At 40.3% G+C, this 24,029-nt stretch overlaps 1 protein-coding gene across 3 annotated transcripts in view; it reads right to left on the minus strand.

Moving 5' to 3' along the window:
• Positions 1-215: 215 nt before the first annotated feature.
• ormdl3 (ORMDL sphingolipid biosynthesis regulator 3) overlaps positions 216-24,029 on the minus strand; it is a 58,033-nt gene continuing 34,219 nt past the window's right edge. For 2 of the 3 annotated variants that reach the window (XM_003222446.4, XM_016994568.2), the window contains exons 2-4: positions 22,708-22,899; positions 9,468-9,619; positions 216-6,254 (exon numbers count right to left, since the gene is read on the minus strand). In XM_003222446.4, the coding sequence (XP_003222494.1) occupies positions 6,119-6,254; positions 9,468-9,619; positions 22,708-22,881 (462 nt within the window). In that variant the 5' untranslated portion in view covers positions 22,882-22,899 and the 3' untranslated portion in view covers positions 216-6,118. The remainder of the gene's footprint in view (positions 6,255-9,467; positions 9,620-22,707; positions 22,900-24,029) is intronic. The other variant, XM_062957886.1, reaches the window with a different exon arrangement.

Raw genomic sequence — 24,029 nt, forward strand, 5'->3', positions numbered from 1 at the left:
ATTATGAACCAGTAGTTTTGGTATATTTGGATTTTCTGTTGTGTTTTTAGTTTCCATTTTAATTGCTGTTTTGTCTTGTGGAACTGTACTTATGCCTGAAATCCTTCCTCTGCTTGGAAAATTGCAACAACAACAACAAAAGCTATTAAAATTATCCATACTGCCGTGCTGCTTGTTCGAGCACAACCATATTTTCAAGGAATACACACACAATATTACATGAATACTGATTTATTAGTTTGTTTTGGAATACTGTAGAAAGGACTCATAAAAATAATATTCACACTTTGTCTTAGAAAGTTCTCCAGATGAAATACTTCTTTTCAGTCTTATTTGTACACAACAAAAGAAGAGCAAATCTGGAAATGAAAGGGGAGGGGGAAATAAACAGAAATGCAATTCTAGTCCAACACAAAGTTGTTCCATATACAACAGATAAAGCGCAATGAAAATGACATTCACACATATATTCTAAAAATTATATTTCACAGATAATGTCAAATCAATGCAATAGGTTATTTCAATAGAATTAAAGAACAAGCCCGTGTCATAAAATGCCATTTCTGATACCAACACAACTACTCTGCCTTCTTAAAGGGCTTATTAGTTTACTTTAAAAATAGCTGGATTTATTAAAAAATTAAACCCATGTGTAAATAGCATTAATCCTAAAGGAAATCTAGACCCATCAGTCAACTGATGGTGTCAAAGTGTCAGTTAAATTCACCAGTCTTTTCTTTGACAGTCAACAAAGCTTCCTGCAGAGGAAAATACTTTTGTTTCTAGTGATGTCCAGAAGTTCAGACCAAAGACTCAGAGCTCCGGCCCTGCTCACCAACAGATAAGACTTTTAATAAACGTTTAACATTTAACAACTTCTTCTCTTTGTGAAATTGCTTTCTCGGCAGCCCTATCATAGATATGAAGAGTATAGGAAATTTTAAAGTTGCTGATGAGAACTCCTTTGCTAATTGAACAAGGAACGAAAGAAATGTTCCGAGGGACGTGGAGGGTAACACTCCCCCAACAGCCCCTCCAACAGCCAAGTAAAAGAGTATTGCTGACTTCTATTCAAATCGTTTTTCAGCTGTTGCCAAAAAGGATAACGTGAATGTGAGCCAGATAAATTAACTACACAACCAGAGTGTGTAGTAAATAACTCTGACATTCCAAATAACTCCAGTAGAGTCAGTGAGATAGGCATGCATGCCACAGAGCAGCTGATGTATTAAGTTACTCCTACACACTTCAACTTATTGCTACCACAATTGAACATTTCTACAAGGAACTTAGTGACCTTAATCAAAGTGGATTCGATCATCTCAGCACAGGAGGAAGTTAGGCAATTGAAGAGGTCCACCAGTGAACTAGCCTTGGGTATAATCAATTGCAAAGAGTCTACTCTGCTACTACACAAGTATGGTAAAGCTAGACGAATTCTGTTGTCTAAAAATCCACTTTTCAAAGCTCTGTGCCTTCCTGGGTCCAATACTAGTAGACTCAAACCAGTAGTACTGCAGGGTGAAATTCCTCCTAAACAAGTCCTATTGTTCTGGTTAGAGGAAGGTATTATAAGCAACAAGATTGAGAAGAGAGACGTTTGAGGTTTCATGAGTCAAATGACTCCCCTGAGAATCAACTGAGTTATTCTACTATAACTTGTTGATCCACACTTTAGGCAACACATATTTGAAGGAGTGCCATCAATCTGCATTTGCAGCCTACTCAGTCATTCCCTTGCCTACTTGATCTTGCCAGATCAAGTGACCCACATTATGCAAGATGGCAATTATTATTAATAGGAGATCTACAAGTTCTCTACTTTGTCCTGGACATGCACAATTCTCCAGAGCATACCCGGGTATGATGCCCCAATGCACCTTGGTTTAGTTAGAATAGGCTTCAATCTAGATAATGACTACGGTATTTCTTCGATTCTAAGATGTCATTGATTGTAAAAGCACCCTAATTCCAGTACCACCAAAAAAATTAAAAGCACCCACAATTTTAACCCCCCCTCCCATTTTTAGAGATCTTTATTTGGAAGGGGGGAGTATGTTTTAGTGGTACCTGGAATATCTCTAATCATGAGAGATAGTGGGAAAATGCAATTCAAGAATATCTGAAGAGTCACAGTTACCTTCCGTTACACCTGTGGTTCTTTGGTCCTCCAGGTGTTTTGGACTTCAACTCCCAGAAATACCAATCAGCTTACCTGCTGTTAGGAACTGTGGGAGCTGAAGTCCAAAACACCTGGAGGCCCAAAGGTTGGGAACCACTGCCTTACATGGAAGAATGAAAATGTGTCAATATCGATGGGAGCTAGTTGTTATGATGCCGATGAGATGGTGAATCAACTCTGGATGTTAGCGTGAATGTTAAAGGAGTTGAAACCTATTCCCTAAATAGGTTTAGCACCTTGGCACCCCGCTACTAGAGCCACCTGACTCTGCTGGGTAATAAGAGAAGGATCTTGCAAAGAAATCACGTGAATACTGTAAACCTCAGCTTGTTTTTTTTTCCTTTTCACCAGGCAACAATTTATAGCCTCAAAAAATAAACATTTGTCAGATTTGTTACAGCCAGGCGGTTACAGCGGTTTTAGGGGTTCAACCCCCCCCCCCGAAATTTTTCAGGTTATAAAAAAAACCTGGTTTACTCATGAATTTTAACTGGTTAACCAAATCCCCATGCTAAGTCTATGAGACGCAAAACATTAAGAGTCCCTCCAGGCACTATTTCAAGCAGATATTGACAGGTTTGTAGCGGGGAGAGGTGTGTGCTAGGGGTTCAACCCCCCCCCTCCCCGAAATTTTCAAAACCCCTCCCGAAATTTTTTTCTGGCTACGGCCCTGGTTACAGCAACCTTTAAGCTGTGTTTAAGGCTTTGGCCCTCTGTGCTGGAAGAGTACAAGTTAATATACAAGCCCTTTTACGTTATTCATTTTCAAGCCACGGATAGCATTAATCAGCAGAACATTTCTTCCTCACATTTTGCTTTGTCATCAAAGTAAGAGCTGGTGTTTAAAAATTGTGCGTTCGTTCGCTTCTTAAAATCATTTAGTGCTGTACAGCTGGTTGCACTGCACAACCCACCTTTCTGAATCTCAGGAGGTTGGCAACAGCCTTCCACTATAATTTTGACATCAGAACAACAGTTTCTTTACAGCAAAATGAAGAATGGCAACAGAAATAAAATTAAAACTCTAGCGCAAGGAAGGAAGGAATAATAATTGAAGCACAGCACTTACATTAGATAAAGAAATCCTGCAACAAATAAATTAACACTTTCAAAGTTTGCTTTTTAAAACACGGGACAGTGGATGACACACATCTCTGCCTCTTCCTCATTATATTTCACTGCTGTCTATTCTTGTTATGTTCCCTTTTATAAATAATTAAAAATATGCTGCTGCCCGGATGTCTTAATACAGGGGTAGAAACACGGGCACTACTGAAGTCAATGGCAGCCCAGAACTTTTCATTGTGCTGTGAGGTGGGTGACTAGCTTACAATGGTAATCCTCTTTGCCACTTTATAGAGAGCTGTACTGAGCTGGGAAAGTCACTTCCTTCTCTCAGAGAAGAATTATAATGGGAAGAGCCTGCTTCCCTCTCTGTGCTTAGATGTCAAGTTCTGAGCAAAACCTGTCATCAACACGATAAACTGTCTTTTTGGAAATTTAAAATGACTCTCGCCTTCCTAATTCATAAGCACAAGTGCTCACACTTATAATTGTGAGTGTTCTTATTAATATTATATTACAATAACAAAGAGACAGCAGGGCCAGAACACACACTTGGGTGGCTTTATCTAGGACCAGATCTGGACAGGAAGCAATAGGAGATGGTCATTGCAATCAAGCCCATCTATTGGAGTCCTTGAGTGCAGCAACAAGAACATTCCTGCTGTGTGAAACAAAGAAAGGTGAATGACCTATACTCCTGGTATTTATACTTGGCTTGGCCAATCCTGAAATTCCTCACTGCCTGACAATTGTAAGGGCTGATAATGGCTACTCCTTTTTTGTACTGCGCCTCAAATTAACTCACTTGCCAAACATAGATTTCTAAACTTACTTGTGCAATCATCAAGTATTTCAAATGTGGCACAAAAAGAGATAGTGGGAGCTAACAAGCACCCAAGTGATCTGCTCAAGTAAGAGCTTCAATGCAGCTCTTAAACAAATCTTAACAACGTATTTTAGACCACATCTCCTATATCTCTCCAGGTAGCATGGCTAGTGGATGGTTTCGGTCCAAAACAGTAACATTTCCTAGCTATTATATCAGCTCCCCCAGCTTTTCGGACCTGTTTTGTCCTTTCTGCCTGCTGCACTATGAAGAACTGCCCCTGAAACATTGCTTGCGATAGTATACATTTATTTCCCCATAATAGTTCAGCAGTGCTTCCCTTTCCTGGAACAGGTTTAATAACTTATTTTACATTTAATTGAGTATCCGGTGCGAAATTTGGTAGCAGGAAGACATGTACCACCCTTAGAAACTTCCAAAAGGAGAAGTGACATTCTGTACAGTACCCTGCTATGTACTGTTTCATTCTCTAAGGCTAAATCAACATTTGTATGCACCAGAGAGCAATAGAAGGAAGCAGGTTCTAGCGTCAGCTTCTAATTTTTAGGAGCTCCAACAGATGTCAGGAAATGCTCTAGCCCTGTTTAAATCTATTACAAAAATTTTCTCCTAGCTAACCTTTTTGTGCGTTTCTGTGAAGGGTGCAGGGTATTTCCACACTTTTCTTACAAGGCGTACATCCTTCACAACAGGATGCAAGCTTATAAGTCCATGGAGTTTAGAACCAAAACTTATCAAAGGGATTTCCAGATGTCTAGACAGCTACTTGGGTTGAAGTCCATGCTTGAAAGACTGTTGTCAACAGAAGCCATAGAATAGCATAGTTTGCAGGGTTGCCGTCATTTTGCTTTCTTCTTCTTCCAACCTAATTAAAAAAGCTCCAGTGAAAATGGTGCATTTGCTGTGGAAGAGAATCCTCCTTGTTTTTGTTAAATTTAGCCCCACTGTAGACCTACAAATTGGCTGATAGAAGGAGCCATTGGCTCCTGGACAAGAATGTAGTAAATAGATAATGTTGGGCAAAGGAAAGTATTCTGACACAGTAGTGCAACTTATTTTGGGAAGAACGAGTCAAGGATATTCAAGCAGTCAGAGTCAAATCCTTTTGAACCACTGTACTGCCATGAATGAATGATCAGGGGATAATCTACAGGATGTTTTCTACTAAATCAAACACACTGATTTGTTGACACTCTAAAAGGAAGGGTATTCTAGAGAGGCCTGGGTTTCTTGGTCTCACCTTGGCCTTTCTCACAAATAATACTGTCCAAGATCATGGTCAGTCATCTGTATCTACAGCAAAAGACTGGTGATTTTGCTGTTGTCTCTGGAGTCAGGAAAGATACTGCAGTTGAGAGAGCAGCCATGTGACTGTCAAACTGTGCTTTCAAAAGACAATTTGGAGCAGTGGGGCTTTATTAGTGAAAACAAAAGGGATGGCATTCTCTTCCACTTGCCTAGTGAGTAAATAAATGATCAACTAGGGTTTGTCAACCTTGCAGATATCTATCTCCCTTATTCCTAGTGAGTATTGCAAAATTTCTGATGCAGCCCTTTCAACAAACAAGTCTAAATTCCCCAGACGGGACAGTCTCATCTTAAAGTGCATTGGCTATCATCCTAAATGCCACCTTGTAACAGCTCCTAACTCTCTACATGTGTTCCACTTTCTGGGCTGGATGACTTTAATCCCCCCGGAGCACAAACTATGAGTACCTTTCAAACTGCAGGACTGCCTGCATCTATTTTCAGATTCTCAGGAAAAAAAATACTACGGTAATAATGCTTATCAGTCTTCGCTTCCCCATGTCTTTCGGCAAGTTAAGCTCTATCTAGGATTCAGGCATCGCTTGAGCTAGTTCAGGTTTCTTGGATCTTGGAATCCGGCGTTGAACATGCCCGCTTGAAAAGAGCCACCTTGGATTTGTATCCCAAAGATGTAGCCAGAAATAAGGAAGCGGGGTCCTAAAACAGGACTCTCACAGCTCACAGGAAGGGATATTGTAAAAAATATATACCCAAGTTCAGTACTTATTGATCCCAAAGATGCGGACACCATGCAGCTGGGGTAGTTTGGGGATCAAGACGCTCATCAAGGAGATGGTGTTGATGATGAAGTGAGTCCGGTCATATTTCGTGTAGAAACTGGTAAGGAAATAACTGCGAGGATGGGGGAAATCGGAGAAATAGAAGAAAAAGAGAATAATTAATTGTGTTGCTTTGTGTTTCCTTTTCCAGCTTTCAAAAATTACCATGATCTTGGAGGCGTCTACGGACAACGTCAGCTCTTCAGCTTAGAAATTGAGATGAGCACCAATCCCCAGAGTTGGACATGACTAGACTTAATGTCAGGGGAAAACCTTTCTCTTTACCTTACAAGATTTACTGGCCAGGTTCCATGGGAGATTCAGAGAGTGGCAGCCTAAAACTTAGGTTTATCAAGGGCAACAAGAGTTGGTCCTCAGCCATCAGGCACATGAGGTTCAGAGTCTTGGCTAAACATTAATAGATGCCCAGTGGTTAACTTGCCAATGCTTTGTGTATCAATCAAGAGATAAAAGTGGGATATAAAAATACAACAATAACATAATAATAGTAGTGCCCTACTATTATTAGTAGTGGATAGTACTAATAGTAGTAGTAATAGTAGTAGTAATAGTAGTGGATACTTTTTGCATTCACTCTGCAGCTTGAGGCTAGAAAAAGACTGTGAATACTGGGGGAGTAAATATGTATTTCTGCAATGCTAACCTGCTTGCATGGTTCTTATATCTATAGAGAGGAGATGGGTCATGCTTATGCACTCTTTCTTTGTTTGCTTCTGATTATGTAATCTTTGAGAGTCCTGCTAATATCATAGTGTGTACACACAAGCTCAAGCATCTCATGTCTCTAATGATGGGGTCTGAATTTGCTGTCTGAGGGGCAATCTGGGTAGAATTAGCTTGGAGTCCAATTCTACCAATGGCTGTGAGATGCTGCACTCTACCATTAAAAGAGTGGAAATGCTTCTCTGCTGTGGACCATCTTCTTCATCATTTATCAACAATAAAGCTTATGCCAGAACAGTAACATGTGTCAGCATCTGGCAAGAAAAGAACTCTTGGACAGGCCTGGAACTATGCCCAGTTCTGGAACGAGACACCAAGGTGAGCTCATCTCTTCCAAATAGCCAGGCAGTAGAAAGACATGCAGTCAGCCCTCCACATTCGCTAGGGTTAGGGGTACAGGACACCCGTGAAAGTGAACAGAAAAGCAAATAAAATATTGTTTTATTTTACTTGAGAGATGCTCAATTTCCATTAGAAATTGATGACAGACTCAAAGTGGAATATCTAGCGCTGACATAGGCAAACTTTGGCCTTTGGGTGTTTAGGACTTCAACTCCCAAAAATCTCGGCCAGCTTACCGGCTGTTAGGAATAGTGGGAGTTGAAGTCCAAAACATCTGGAGGGCTGAAGTTTGCCCATGCCTGATTACTAGAGAATCATTATAATCAAATCCATGAATGATCAAATCTGCAAAAGCCAAAGTCGCAAATATGGAAGGCCAAATATATGGAAGAGCTAAGGATGGACATAATGTTCAGTAATATTATTAAAAGATCGAAAAATGTGTTTCCTAGGTGTGGGGAAACCCTGATGTAGAGAATTCTGGAATAATAGAAATGTTTGCTGTTCGTATTAATCAATTCCAAACAGTTTTCTAAAACTTTACCATTTTTGAAGATTTTCTCACATTGGGAGGAAAACTGCTAACATTATCTGTTGTTTTCTTAGAGAACAAAATTAACAAAGCATTATTTTACTAGTTAGAGCCATATAGCAGTTATTCAAAACCTCACCACATGGTGGTGGTATAAAAATCTCAAGAAAGTTTAATCATACTTTTAAAAATAGTTAATAAAAATACTAAAAGGTTAAGCTGATTGTGTAATAAGCAGCACTACAGTGTAAGCAGGACACTTAAGGATGGAGCAGGGACTTTAAAATTGGGGACAGTTATGACATCTCACACCCTTCTCCTTTCCCTCAGAGCTAAACTACAATATCACTGTATTCTCTATGTAACAGACTAGCTCTTTCTGTTTTGTTCCCTAAGAAAAGAATAGGGACCAGAGTAAAAGATTGTGGTGTATGCATTTGGACAGCATTCCTTCACACCACCTAGAGCAGGCATGGACAAAGTAAGGCCCAGGGTCCGGATGCGCCCCCCTGGGCGCTTACATCAGGCCCTCCACATTTTCCCTGTCCTCTCGGCATAAGGATGTGGTGGCCTGCCACATGCAAAAAGGATAGGGGAGGAAGGCACACAGCAGCTGAGAGCCCTCTGGAGTGCTCTCAGCCACCACGTGTCTTGCCCTCCTCCCGACATAATGCTGAGAGGACGGTCCAAAGATGGCGGGGGGAGAGGATCGGGGAGGAGGATCGGGGTAGTTGCCACATATCTCATTTTCCTCCCAGCATAAGGATGGGGCAAGCAGCTCAGTTCTTATGCTAGAAGATTAACGTGTGGATGATCCGGGCCCTGCCCCCCCCCCCCCCAGCCTCCCCCTCCTGAGCCTATCCCACCCAGTGCATGTCCGGCCACCCACACTCCAGGCCCGACCCTCCTAGCCTGGCCCACAATGCGGCCCCAAGGCAAAAAGGGTTGCCCATGCCTCACCTTGAGCTATTGGATGAAATTTTCTGCTAGAAGATGGCCACTGTCCTACTCCTAAGATAACTCTATGGGGTGGATTAAAAGGTACCTATCAATGGCTAGAGCACACTATGGCCAAAGTCAGGGTGTCACTGAGGAACCAATTGTTCAAGAGCAACATCTGAGAAAAACCTGCTGCAGCTCTGTCTTGTTGAAAGCTTGGAAAACATTTGTTGCTGTGGTCTTCAACAAAATTATCAATATCCCTTAATCAGTACGTAGCCAATAGTGACACTTCCGGTTGGGATTCTGGAAGTTATATTCCAGCCCCTCCTAAAAAGCCCAATCAACATAAAGATCCCTTTTCTAAGTGCAAAACCTGTTCATGAGCTTCTTCCTCACCATCTCATTAGCCACTGCATGAAACATAATATTGGGCTAAATTGGTTTTTTTTGTCCCATTCAACATGGTTGCTTTCCTGAACATATGCTTGTCAATTTCAACCCATGAGCAGATGAGTTTTCTATGACCTATTTCATCTTTTCCATTTCCATAGGCTCATACTATCCCTGCCTCTTTGTTTTTATCTCATTGCAAATTGCAGCACTTGTTGTATAGTAAAGACATGGAGCTTAGCTTGAGAGAGTTACGTTTAGGAGCCTATACTTCTCAGAATTCTACAATAAGTATACAGGTAGTCATACAATCCTAGGGCAACCATTCGTACTCACAGTATAATTGGTGTGATCATCAGGAATTTGCGGGAAGCTGTGAATTGGACACCATAATCCATCTGTTCCCAATGGGTGAGATGCCGGGCTTTCCCCTGATCAGGAGTCTCAAACGGCGTCCCTTTGACCGTGTGCAAGAAAATATACATGCTCTGGAAGAAAACATCAATAAATGCTTGTTTGCGATAGTAACAAAACACTTCATTCCTTTTTCCCCAGGACTGGCTGCTTGGCTAGCTCTGCCTCTCTTGTTCTGGATAGCAATATAAGTGCTGAAATAACACCTAGGCAAGTATGCTTGCATCAGATGTGCTAAGCTTCAAAAGAGAGGTCTGTATATGCAACAACAAAGAAATAAATAACTATTGATCAATGGTCACTAAATGCTATAGAGCAACAGTTTTCGATATCTGGCCTTCCAGGTATTTTGGACTTCAATTCCCAGAGGTCATAACTAGCATGGATAATGGTCAGGGATTCTGGGAAATGAAGTCCAAAGCCTCTGGGGGACCAAAAGTTAAGAATCACCACCACAGAGTCTTCAACTTGGCTTGCATTAAAGCTCTATAGTCAGACTTCTTAGAAGGGAAATAAATATATCCCTTACTACTGACCTTTCTGCTATTGTTAATCAGACATGGCTGAAACAATTGAACAGTTTCTTTCTATTGCTTGTATTGTGAGGATATTTGCTTTTTATATATTTACTAGCTAAACTTGGCCACGCTTCACTATGGCTCAATATATGAAATGAATGTGTAAGTAAATAAAAGTATTGTAGGGAACATTGATTCCCCGAGAAAACATATCATTCAATTCAATACCTTGCCTTGCATTGCTGTATCTATGTGGAATGAGTGGTAAGGAACGAAAAAGAGGTTTTTACCAGAAAATCTTTTTTATTGTAAAGCTAGTGGGTTGACTACATTTTTGGTTTGTCTTTTTTCTGCATAAACAGTAAGATCAGACAGTTTATGCAATGTATAATTGCCCATGAGACAAGCAATTGTTTTCTAATTTCAAACCGCACACTAGCAAAGATTGCCTCTGCGTTTTATTGATAGATTGTGATTACAAGCCATATTGGAAGTTGAAGTCGTGTGAACTCGAACGCCATGTCGGTTGGAATGAGTGGGATTCCTAGAGCAATAACCCACAACTCCTGTGTGTATGTAGAGTTGGCCTGTTGGGTCTGTATGCCAGGTTTGGTCCAGATCTGTTGTCAGCTGGGTTTAGTGCACTCTGGATAAGGGTGCACTTTGATTCCCATAGTCAATGCCCACAAACTACAGCAGTATGTTCAGTTGGTCATGAGGTTCTCTGTGCCAAGTTTGGTCCCAGTCCATTGTCGGTGGAGGTCACAGTTTATCTGGATGCAGGTGAACTATAACTCCCGTCAATCAAGGTCAATATCCCCCCAAATTCTCCAATATTTTCTATTGGTCATGGTTAGTCTGTGTACCAAATTTTGTCCAGGTCTGTCATTTTGTGGGTCTCTGCGGTCTGTTGAAGTTGGAGCTGAATTGAGTGAAGGTACCATAAATCCCATCATTTGTGATCCATCCTCCTATCACCACCAGAACATCAAGTGGGTAATGAGGTGTTTGTGTGCCTAATCTGGTCAAGGTTCATCGTTCATGGGGGTCATAGTAGTCTGATTTGGGTGAGGGTACTGCAAATCCCATCATTCGTGATTTGCACTCCCCTAATTGCACCAGGACATAAAGTGGGGCATGGGGGGGTCTGTATGCCAGGTTTGGTCTTGATCTGTCATTGGTACAAGTCGCAATGGGCTGTGGGAGGTGAAGTGATTGAAAATACTGCATAGCCCATCATCTGTGGTTTTCTCTCCACTAAACCCATTATTAAAGCACGCACATATTGGTATGCCATGTTGTGTTAAAATTTCAAATTGATTGAACAACTACTTTTTGAATTCTGCATGTACAAACATTTGCTGGCTGTATTTTTATATATAAAGGAGATATATTATCTCAGTAGCTTTTCTAGGAAGATATTTTAATATATCTTCCTTCTTTCGAGTTCCACTGACAAAATTACTCTAAATGTAGTGAAATACACCTTCTACTACTAGGAACAAGCCAGTCAAACTCTGCTAGAAATTTTATTACAAGTAGAAGGCCCCAACCTGGTTCCTTTTATCAAGACGCTTGTCATTATTTGCACTAATTTCTCAGAGACATCTGTACCTATTCTTTTTAACTGCAGAAACTAGTCTACCACTGTAACAAATTTATCATGCCCCCATGGCTGCTAGTGAAGAATATGAGGAGGGAGGAGAATGTAAAATCCCAGTGTGTGTAATGAACTTATATAACTTATTGCCTGAGCAAATACAAGCTTTTTTTAAAAAAAGAGAAGAAAATTTTGAGACTACAGCTGCAAAGGGGAAGGAAGATGTGAACTGACAAGACCAGACTGCTAACCATGCTGGAAGTTAGAAATGTGCGTCTTCCACTGCCCCATGCTAATCACTGCTGTAAAGTTTTCTGATCCTATTAGCTCAGAACTGACTTAATCCATATGGCTGCAGCTTTGGGTTGAAAGCTGAAGTGAAAACATGCGAACACAGCAAACTAGTTCACTAACTTTCTCGTTTATCCATCTTTCTCAGCTTCAAGTGGATAGTAAATTACTGGCCTACCATGCAGGACTACTATGGCCAGACTGTGTGGTGCTCCCGATCCGTTTCTGCTTGCTGGATACTGGAAGACCACAATATCTGTTTTCGCGCACCTCCCGAAAATGAGCGTGCTTCCAAAAAGGTCTTTTTATTCCGCAGCCAAAAAAAACCTGGCTGTTTTTGGCCCACTAGTGACAATGGGTGGGCTTCCCAGGCTCCCCTTCCCCTCATTTTTAGGGCTAACTGGATGAAAATCACCATAGCTGGAGGGCACATCAACCACGGTTGGTTTAGCACTTTTTTTCAATATTATTCTGATGCGGCTGGAACATTGCTTGGAAAAGTTCCTTTTTTGGAGTATAACTCTCAAACATTTTATATTGTTGTCAAAAATAGGTAATGTTTTGGTGTGTTTCTTTACCAAGTACTTTTGCATTTTTATATTGCCATTTGTTCAGATTTTTGTGTATGTATATGTATGTGTATATATGTGTGTGTATGTGTGTGTGTGTATATATGTGTGTGTGTGTGTGTATATATATATATATGGACACTTTAGCTTTGTTTTTGGTTTTTCTCTCTCTCTCTCCCTTTTTGATCCTTTTTTAATCGCAGTTTTCCTACTTTCTATACAATCAAATGTTCTCACTCTTTTGATGTTAATTTACTCTATCTTATAAGGTAAAACTTTAATAAAAATATATTTTAAAAAATAGGTAATGTTTCCAAGGTCAACGTTTCAGTCGCTTTCTATCCTGTCTGTTGTTTGAAGGTACTTGGATTTCTTTTTTGCTTGCTTGTTTTAAACAATCTTTTAAATGTTTTTTTTAAGAACTGCATCCTTTTTGAGCAATTGTTATGCTCACTGGCTGTTTTAGGTTTCTCAAAGAAAGGCAAAACATCAACAGCATAAATAAAATTAATGAAAAATGAACACGAGGCATTTTGAACCCACTAGGAGCACAATTCATGTCAATTATTTTTGTACTATTCTAAAAAGCTGATCAGAGGGCAGCGGGAGAACTACAGTCTGAAGTCCACAAAGGATAGTTCATCTAAGAAGTAAATTAACCACTATTGTAACTAGCATTTTGACAGAGCTGGAGAGAAGGTGACTGGACACAAATAAAAGAATGCTACATAACTGACTCCTATAAATGGGCATCCTGAAGGTTGTTGAACTTCAGTTGCCATCAGCTCCACGCGGCCTGGCAGATAGTCAGGAATGATGGGGTTAAGACCCATTCGGAGGCCCATAGGTCCTTCACATTTCTTATAAACACTTCAGTACAAAAGCACACTGAAGCATTAAGCTGTGAACCAGCATGAAAAGAGGGTCATTGAAGTATTGTGCCACTAGGGGAAGCTGTTGCTACTTCTTTAGAAGCATTAACAAATGCAGACTTCAACATGCCCCCAATCCACAGAAGTGTGTTTCTATCCAGACAGATTTTTCTGGAGGCCATAAAACTAATGGGCCTGCTATAGAAGCAATATTACTTATACCATATGTGTCACACTCAAAGCCCGGGGCCACATCTAGCCCACCATGCCATTTTATATGGCCCTTCAGATGGTGGACTACAATTCCTGTGTTCCTCCTCATTAGACATCATGACTTGAGCTGATGGGAATTGGGATACAGTAACATCTGGGAGGCTGGAGTTTGTTCTATTTAGTCAAGATAGCAGGATTTGAATTTAGATATAAGGCTTATGGATATGATGCCTGATTCTAATGTCCTGTAACATTTCCCAACCTCAAAATCACAAGTGCTGTTGGGATGCAATTCCCATTATCCCCAGTCTACATAGCAGGTCATCAAAAGTGAGGTGAGTTGTCTTTCAGTAACAAGAGGTGACCCAAACTGGGTATAAACTAAAGAGCACCCACCACTACCCTGTTTCCCCGAAAATAAGACAGGGTCTTATATTAATTTTTGCTCTCAAAGATGCACTAGGTCTTATTTTCAGGGGATGTCTTATTTTTCCATGAAGAAGAATTCACATTTATTGTTGAACAACAAAATGAACATTTATTATATACTGTAAAGTAGTTGTCATCACAAACCAGCATAACCAGACAAACTATGAATCCTATCAAGGATTTCTTGTTACTACCATTATTTACATGTACAACAATCTATGGTACCTCTTGCAATTTAGGTTTCACAAGTTTTCCACGCTGATTTCTTTCTATTCTAGTTTCAATGTAGTCATGAATGATGAATAATATAATATACTATAATAATAATGTAATATAATAATAATATAATTATATAATTATACATTAATGAGAGAATATAATATAGGATATAATAATAACAGAAAATGATAATAATATGGTATTAATAGGATAATATAATAATTGGATATAATAACAGAATAGCATAATAATATAATAATAATAGGATAATATAATAGAATAATAGAATGGAATAGAATGATATAAAATATATTAATAGGATAATATAAAATGGAATATAATAATAATAACAGAATATGCTAATAATAATAAAATAATAATATGATAATATAATAGAATAATAGTATAGAATATAATGATATAAAATATATTAATAGGGTAATATAAATGGAATTTAATAATAACAGAATAATAATATAATAATATGAAAATATAATAGAATAATAATATAATGATATAATAATAATAGAAAAATATAATATAATGATTTAAAATATATTAATAGGATAATATAATAATGGGATATAATAATAGTAACAGAATATGATGATAATAATATGGCAATGAATAATAGTATAAAATAATCAGTTTCATGGCATAGGATAGGAAGATGAGAGGAGAATCCCAATGCGTCCTGTACCTTTAAGGAGCAAAAGCCCTCTTCCTTCCCTCCCTCCCACCCTCCCTTGCCCTGGCTCCAGGAGCCAATCAGAAGCCTCTGGGAAGCAAGGCAGCATGGCCAGGAGGGAGACGGAAGGAAGGAAGAAAGGCAGCGCAGTAGCAGCCACGGAGGCAAGGCCAGCCAGGGAGGGAGGGAGGGAGGCACAGAAAGCAAGAACTTTTCCTCCCTTCCTCCCTCCGGTGTGTGTATGAGTGCTGGTTCTGCCCGGCAGCCATGCTTCCCAATGGAACTCTGCTGCAGCCTTAGTTGCAAGGTCTTACTTTCAGGGGAGGCCTTATATTTGGCAATCCCCCCAAACCCCTGCTAGGTCTTATTCTTTGGGAGGTCTTATTTTCGGGGAAACACGGTATGTTAAAAAAAGTTGGCCCTCTGTATCCACAGCTTCTCTGTCCATGGATTCAATGACCCCTTGAAAGCATAGAATCATAGAATCATAGTAGAGTTGGAAGAGACCTCCTGGGCCCTCCAGTCCAACCACATGCCAAGAAGCAGGGGCCCTCAATGAAAATAAGTTTGACACCCCTGACCTACACAGATGTCAGTTCTACTGTAGGTCCAAAGCACTTTCAATACAATCAAATATCCATGGTTATACTCAGAACTGTAAAGAGCTATATTTTAGGACTACAACTCCCAGGAACGGGTGGCTATAATGCCCATGAATCCCAAGGGTTACAAATCCAAAAGTAACATTTCCAAACTGTGGATGCTTTGTGGAACAGAGGCATATCTTGGGTTCCATAGTAGTCAGATAGATTTGATCCTTGAGACCCAATCCACCGAGTCCCAAGGATTAGCTGCACTAAGTTGTTTATAGTAGTACAAAAATAAGTATACATTAGACATGTTCAGTTGAAATGAATGGGAACTGTGCTATAGAGTTGCATAGCTTAAGAAGGCTTAGTCAAAGCTTTCTATAGCTTGTACTGCATGTTAATAATAAGAAGGGAGACAGTATAAATTCAGTCCACCACCTTTGTATAGAATATCCATACCAACCCTGTGCAGGCCCTGTCACATGGCTGTAACAGCATGATCCCACTTGAACTGCTTTGCCTCCATTATACTGAATTTTGAGATCTATAGTTTGGTGTGGAATGGGAGCTTTCTGGTTTACCATTCAAAAATAGCTCTCCTTAGGGCCGGGCTAGCACAGCAGGTTAAACTGCTAGCTATAGAAGATCATGCCGACCAGAAGGTTGGAAGTTCAAATATGGGTCAGGGTGAACTCCTGCCATCAGCCAAGCTTCTGCTCACCTAGCAGTTCAAAAATATCGATGTAAGTAAATAAATAGGTACCGCTTTGGTGGGGAGGTAAAAGGTACCCTGAAAAACATGCTGGCAAAATCCATAGACGACATGGAAAATGAAACAACAACACCTCCCCATGGCTAAATAGAGCACAGTTGGATGCTGGAGATGGAAAAAGTGAATCCCTGCCTCTGTTTAATGTACTGTCTGCCTCTGTCAATTGTATAACGGCATTGAATGTTTGCTATATATGTACCTGTAATCAGCTCTTGAGTCCCCTCGAGGAGATAGAGCAGAATATAAATAAAGTATATTATTTATTATTAAACTGCAAATCTCCCAAATATAGTATATGTGTGTTGCATGTGTGCCACAAGCCTGCACAATCTACTTATCAAAATGACTGCACATCTTGTGGCTTACTCATGTGTTTTGACAATCTAACCCAGGCATGGGCAAACTTCAGCCCTTCAGTTGGACTTCGACTTCCACCATTCCTAATAGCCATTAGCTTAGCTGAGACTTCTGGGGATTGAAGTCCAAAATACCTAGAGGGCCAAAGTTTTCCCATGCCTGATCTAACCCAAATCCAGTTGGCATCCAGTATTCCTGAATGCCAACTGGATTGGATTAGATTAGCATCTCCTACAAACTTGCTCAAGCTCCTAGATCTTTGGCAAAAGTCCTGTTGTTCTTGCCAAGCTCAGAAACAAGTATGGTAAGAACCTGGGAGAGGACCTTCTTGGCTGCTACAATCAGGCTGTAGAACCTTCCCGGGTGGGGCTGGGTTGTCCATCTCTGCTGTCCATCTATTGACAGGCAAAAGCCTTTTTATTTAAGAAGGCATTTGTCAAATGACTGGCTGCCAATAAAGAGGCCTTTTACAGACTGCTAATCTACTTTTTATTAATGTATTTAAAATTGATTTTTAATACTACCATGTTTCAAGATCAGAACTTGTTTGAATCTTATCACTTCATCTCTGCTTTCTCTATGCTTGCTTTTAAGCTTGTGAGCAACCATAGGTCTTGGTTCTGGGAGAAAGGTAGAAGTTAAATCAATTAAAATTAATAAAAAATCCACCCTACGAGTCCCATCCAAAGCAGAAAGCAAGCACAGGAGGCTTATGAAGGTGGGCAATCTTTGACTTTGAGAAGTTTGTGATGAAGATGGACAGATATGATCCCAGTGTAGTTTAATCAGCATTTCCTAGATTATATATTTTCCTTTTAGTGAAAAGATTCAAAGGTGCACATCTGAACATCCAGGGTGTATCTACACTATAGGACTAATGCAGCTTAGCACCACTTTAACCACCATGGCTCAATGTTATGGAATAACGGGAGTTGTAGCTTCATGAGGTATTTATCCTTCTCTGCCAAACAGTGCTGTTGTCTCACCAAATGACAACTCCCGAAATTCCATAGCACTGAGCCATGGCAGTTAAAGTGATGTCGGACTACAGTGTAGATGCATCCACAGTATGGTGGTTCCCTCTATATGGAACAAACTTCCCCTGGATATTACATCAATTCTGAACCCTTGTTTTTGGATATATATTGAAGACACATGATTTAATTACATTGGCTAAACTTGACCAGAAATTGAACCTGATTTTACTCTGCATCATGCAGTCGAGGAAAGCTAGAGTTTCTGTGAAACTCCAAAACAGCCCTGTACTTTGGGGTGAGTGTTGATAGCAGAGCTGGCTCTAATCTGAATACAAGGTTCAGTGCCACCCATGCACTCAGCAGGTACTGGATGTCAGCAAAAGTGCTGTCCCAGAGCCCCATGGTCAATTCACAGCATGATGGGAACAGCAACGGTAAGGCGATGGCTTCATTTTTGGCCCCACTGAGCAGTCCCAGTTTTGACTCTGCTCTTCTATTGCTGTGAGATGGAGATAGATAGTATAGCCACTCCTGGGGCCAATCTAAAATATTGCTAATCCAGACTGACTGTGAATATCAAGGTAGAGTCTGACTTATCCAACACTTGCTTATCCAACGTTCTGGATTATCCAACGCATTTTTGTAGTCAATGTTTTCAATACATCGTGATATTTTGGTGCTAAATTCGTAAATACAGTAATTACTACATAGCATTACTGCGCATTGAACTACTTTTTCTGTCAAATTTATTGCATAACATGATGTTTTGGTGCTTAATTTGTAAAATCATAACCTAATTTGATGTTTAATAGGCTTTTCCTTAATGCCTCCTTATTATCCAACATATTCGCTTATCCAACATTTGCCGGCCCGTTTATGTTGGATAAGTGAGACTCTACTGTATTTGTAGATGCACCCATACACATTTTTGCAAATATTTTGCATGCAATTCAACCTATTTTATTCTTGCAGATAAAGAGAAAATCCATTTGTTAATCCCAATGAGAATAGATTCACTGCCATCAATGAGACTTAAGTCAACAACTTACATAACCGTTCGACTTTAGTTGGAACTAATAATTACATTTGGACCAGGGTACATACTGAATATTAAATCTATGCATTATTCTATAATATGTGTTGTAATTATTGTACATGGCTATGAAATCTTTAGATGAAGGCAGGTGATAAATACTAATTAAAAACAGCCCTCAGCCAAACTGCACAGAAGGTGTGGAATTTCCCCATGAAGACAATGGGGTATTATTACACCTGTGTTAATTGAATTAGTGGGTGGTGGTAATTCTCAGGAAATAATTTAAATAGAATAACAGGGTGTGATTGTGAATATAGAATGAATGGTCATGGCATCTATATTACAATAGACTCATCCACAAGTCTAAACAACAATCCTCAGCTGCTCAAAACAGGCATCTCTGCATCCCCAAGCATGATTTCCCTGGAATAAAACAGAATGCAGCACTTCAGCAGCACTTAAGGTGTGGAATTTTAATGTGTTGACCACAAAGAAAGTATTAGTTTCCTGGGTGGAGCCTTAAAAACAAAATACCAAAGCACCAGAAGAAAATTTGTGTGGATGAAGCACTACAACAACTAGGAACAATGCCCTAGACATCTGTGGATCATGGTGGAAGCTCTTTTCTTGGAGGCTTTTAAACAGAGGCTGGATGAGCATCTGTTGGGCTGCAATGATTGTGTTTTTCCTGCATGGCAGGGAGTTGGACTTGATGGCCCATGTGATCTCTTTTAACTCTATTATTCTGTGATTCTAATTCTGCAGAGTGGCTACACACCCAATAACTGGCACAGGTCACCCTATGGCAATGGTTCCCAACCTCTGGTCTGGGGACCACCAGTGGTCTGCAAGAACTAAAATATGGTCCGTAACTACTACAGATAATAACACTGCCCAACCAAAAACATTTTTTCTTGGTTTCTTCTGTTCCTGGGATTATTTGGGGTGCATTGGAAAGATCACATCAGCTCTAGATGATTAAATATGGTTTTCTGTGGGTGATCAGATGACAATTACTGGATGGCATATGTTCTGTATCAGAAACTAGAGCTGATGTGATTTATCCAATGCAATTTTCTGAATCAGCAACCCAAATAATCAAACCAAATCTAAAGTTATCAAAAACTGATTCATAACCCTTTTGGTATTAATGTTGGAGAGTGGTCCTTGGTCAGGTGGTCCCTGGTCAAAAAAAGTTGGGAACCACTGCTCTACAGAAATTAGGGGGAAAATTGTGCCTTTGATTCAGTGGGCACTAAGAAATAAACTAACTTGGCCTGGGTCAGACTCCTTGGAGTCAGCTCTCTAGGCGTACTCAAAAAGTGAGTCCTGGCAAGTGTGTATATATGCATACAACTGTGTGTATGCACATGTCTCATATACCATGCCTCTGAAAATACCATGACTCTGATACAGGAAAAAGAGACGGGTGAAGACAACTGGAATCTCATCTTACAAATGGTACTGTTTCCAGATCCTTTGCATATGGCTTCCTATGGGTTACCAATGAAACAGACCTTGCGTTATCTGATGGGAACATGTATGCAAACAGCATCAGAGACGGGGTAATTTACTGTCCTAAGACTAGATAGGAGCTCCTGATGGCTCAGTGGATTAAACTCTTGTGCTGGCAGGACCAATGACTTGAAGGTTGGGTTGCTGACTTGAATCGAATCCAACCTGGGGACAGTGCGGATGAGCTCCCTCTATCAGCTCCAGCTCCATGCAGGGACATGAGAGAAGCCTCCAACAAGGATGGTAAAAACATCCAAACATCCAGGCATCCCCTGGGCAATGTCCTTGCAGACAGCCAATTCTCTCACACCAGAAGCAACTTGTAGTTTCCCAAGTCTCTCCTGACATGAAAAAATAATAATCCAGGGCTAGATAATCATAGCAATTTCATTCCCATGTTCAATTACTTTGTGAGAACCGCATGTCATATTTGATTCATTTACTCATTTTCTCCTTCTCTCTTAATAACGGAGGTTTTTATTCATTTTGAGTATGAGTTTATAGAGAGTCTACTCCCATATGACCTCAAGGACCTGGTACCTTTGTGAGTGTATTTAACAATTAACAGGCAGATATCTCTTGTTCCCTCTCTGTACGTGTCTGTGTAGGCTGGTCTCTTCAACCTATGGTTCTCCAGGTGTTTTGGACTTCAGCTCCCAGAATTCCTGACTAATAAACAAGCTGGTTAAGCCTTCTTGGAGCTGGAGGCACAAACACCTAGAGGGACACAGATTGGAAAAGCTTGGCTGTGGGGCATGTCACTTGATCTAGTTTATTATGATAAGAATTATTACTGTACCCATCTGCTCCCCATCTCTTTGTGTATTGTTTTCATGTTTTATAAACAAAGATTACACCATAGTTTCTTTCCTGAGATTAAGCTACAATTACTTGTTACATGTAAACATGAGTGACATAAATACAGCAAGCAGGAAGTGCAGGTCCTCTTCTCAACAGAAAAAATAATGGGTTCTGACACTAGAATAACCTGCAATTGAACTAGCCACATGATACATACATATGCATGTACCTGGCTGTTTACACTTGAAGCAGTCACATGATATGGATGGTCACAGATATTCCAGTAGCCAGGACACAACAACAATGTGTGCATTGTTCCAAATTAGCTATCAAAACAAAACACATGGCAAGACTATATCCTCTGTAATACTCACCTTGTCCTCCCCGCCCCATGAAAGGCTACAGTCTGACACAACGTTCTTATGGCTCTATCTGCTCCCACCCCATATCAACAAGAGGGAAAGTCAGACGAGGAAGGGTCCATGTTCATCTTTTCCCATTACCCTTCTGTCATATGGGAGTACATGCTGCTGGAGACTTTCTTCCTCCAATATACTTCTTTTTAAACAAGACATATACAGTGTGAAGAAAACTAACTCAACTATTTGACCTTCCTTGGGATTGAATAATGCAATTAAGCTCCCTGCTACTCCTAAATATGCCCAGGGGGTTCCTATTGAATGGTGAATTACCGTGACAATCAGCCAGCAAAACCAACACTGGGTATGCATTCAACTTTTATCTTCTGGTTGCTGCTTTCTTCAAAAATTGAGAAACAGCGTACCTTGTCACAGCAAACCTTTTAGGGTTACTTGATTATCACATATCTGCCACTCTTGCCATTAACACCCTGCTGGATTACTCTGGCTAACCTAGTTACTTCAAGGTTTCAGAGTCTTAATTGCCCAATCTCCTGTTACCTGGAGATTCCTGGACAAGATTACTATTTTGCATTAAGCAATTTATAAGGGTCCATGAAAGTGATCTGGGAGCTTCAGGCAGACAGAGAAAACTAGAGTCTCAGTCCTATTGTTAGTCTCAAATAGAGCTGCTATTGTGTTCCTATGCTTCCAACCCATGGCAAAAAGAGATGAATCTATCTTGGTGAGATTTGAATAGATGGGGTTTACTTCACCATTGCCCTCCACTGAGACTAAGAGAATAGGACTAGCTCAAGATCACCTACTAGGTTTCTATGGCCAAGCAGGCATATGAACCATGGTCTCTCAGTGCCCTAGTCCAATACTCAAACACTGCACCACACTGGCTCTATAAACTAGAGCATACCTATTGAAACGGGATTTGCATAAGGGGTATTTCATCATTCAATCATTTTGATTCAGTGTTTCCAGTTTGGTAGTGGACTGAGGGCTACAAATTCAAGACTCAAAAATTGGTTCTTAGCAGAAACAGATCCAACCATACCTCCAGGTCTTCATTTTTCCTGAATTTTAACCCGCAACTAAAAGAGATTCAGTGCAGGGTAGTGATCAGAGGAAAGTGAAGACCAGTGCCTTCACGTCATGGGAGAAAAGACAGGATGTAACTGTGACTAATCACAATCCAATCAAAATTAATAATAATAGCAATGTGTCTCCATTCATGGGAGGCATGTGGGAAAGGATAATCTTGGCTTCCTTCTTTCCACTGCCTGTTGAAAACCCATTTGCCTTCAATGCCAAATATCAGAAACTGACAAAGAGCAGCTGCCATACCATATTGTGGATGATGTTGGTTAGAGTCCAAACCACAGGGACGCTGAAAAAGGGGATGCTGAGGAGGATGACGTGTAGAAGGCCGATTCCCAAGACGTAAGAGAGCCAAATGCCCCGACTGTTCATGACCCGAGTGTTCGGGTTCACTTCACTGTGAGCCGTGCCCACATTCATGTCTCTAGATTAACAGCCCTGGAAAGAAAGAAAACAAGGTCACAAAAGTGGGTTAGTAGGGTAGCCAATTTACAACTGCATACTCCCCCCCCCCCCACTCTCATATAAACACATATACATCAGTAGGAGAACATGGGGTTAATGTTCTTGTGAAGGGTGGAGGAAGCATAGAGATGGTTGGCCTATTGGTCTTCTCTGGATTCACAGGTCCACAATTGGCTTGTGTTTCAAGGCACAGCTTGAACATAAATGTTGACCTGTCTGCAACTGGCTCTATACAGATGGTATTTTTATATTCTGTTATATTGTATTGTTCTGGGCATGGCCCCATGTAAGCCGCCCCGAGTCCCCGTTGGGGAGATGGTGGCGGGGTATAAATAAAGTTTATTATTATTATTATTATTATTATTATTATTATTATTATTATTATTATTATTTGATACTGGGCAGAGAATTCAACTTAGGACTAAATAACTTAGGACTTCATCAAACAAAGCTAGGGAAAAGAGGGGAAAATGGGGAAAATTGTTTTCATGCGTGCAGAATCGTCTTCTTTGTATGGAATTCTGTCTTTAAAGACGACAGAATTCCCACATCACACAGGATCACCTTCTCCTATGTCAACAATCCACTTAGGAAATCCGAAGCACTCTTCTTTAAACAGATATCACTTCTGAGCTTTTTTAATTTTCCCTTTCAATCCCCTTACTCTAGAGGAGACTCAAGGCACCATTCTAACTTCCTATAGTTCAGTGGTTCTCAACCTGTGGGTCCCCAGATGTTTTTGGCCTTCAACTACCAGAAATCCTAACAGCTGGTAAACTGGCTGGGATTTCTGGGAGTTGTAGGTCAAAACACCTGGGGACCCACAGGTTGAGAACCACTTCTAGAGTTGGTAAAAGAAAAGGAGAAATGCAGTTAAAGTAGAAACTATTGCACACTAGTAAATCTGGCATATTGTATCCCATGGTTTTAAGTGCTTTCTCCCATTTCTAGGCACATCAGGAGCTCAAAAGACGATTTCTACCCAGCTTCAGTTTCTCCTGTTTCTCCACACTTCTGACAGTTGACTGACAAAACGCCATGGATGACAACTGGAAGTCATCCGTGATATGAACAGGGAAACTTGCATATAATGAAGTCCCTAG

This window comes from Anolis carolinensis, chromosome 6 (genome assembly GCF_035594765.1).
Source record: "Anolis carolinensis isolate JA03-04 chromosome 6, rAnoCar3.1.pri, whole genome shotgun sequence".
Taxonomy (NCBI): Eukaryota; Metazoa; Chordata; class Lepidosauria; order Squamata; family Dactyloidae; genus Anolis; species Anolis carolinensis.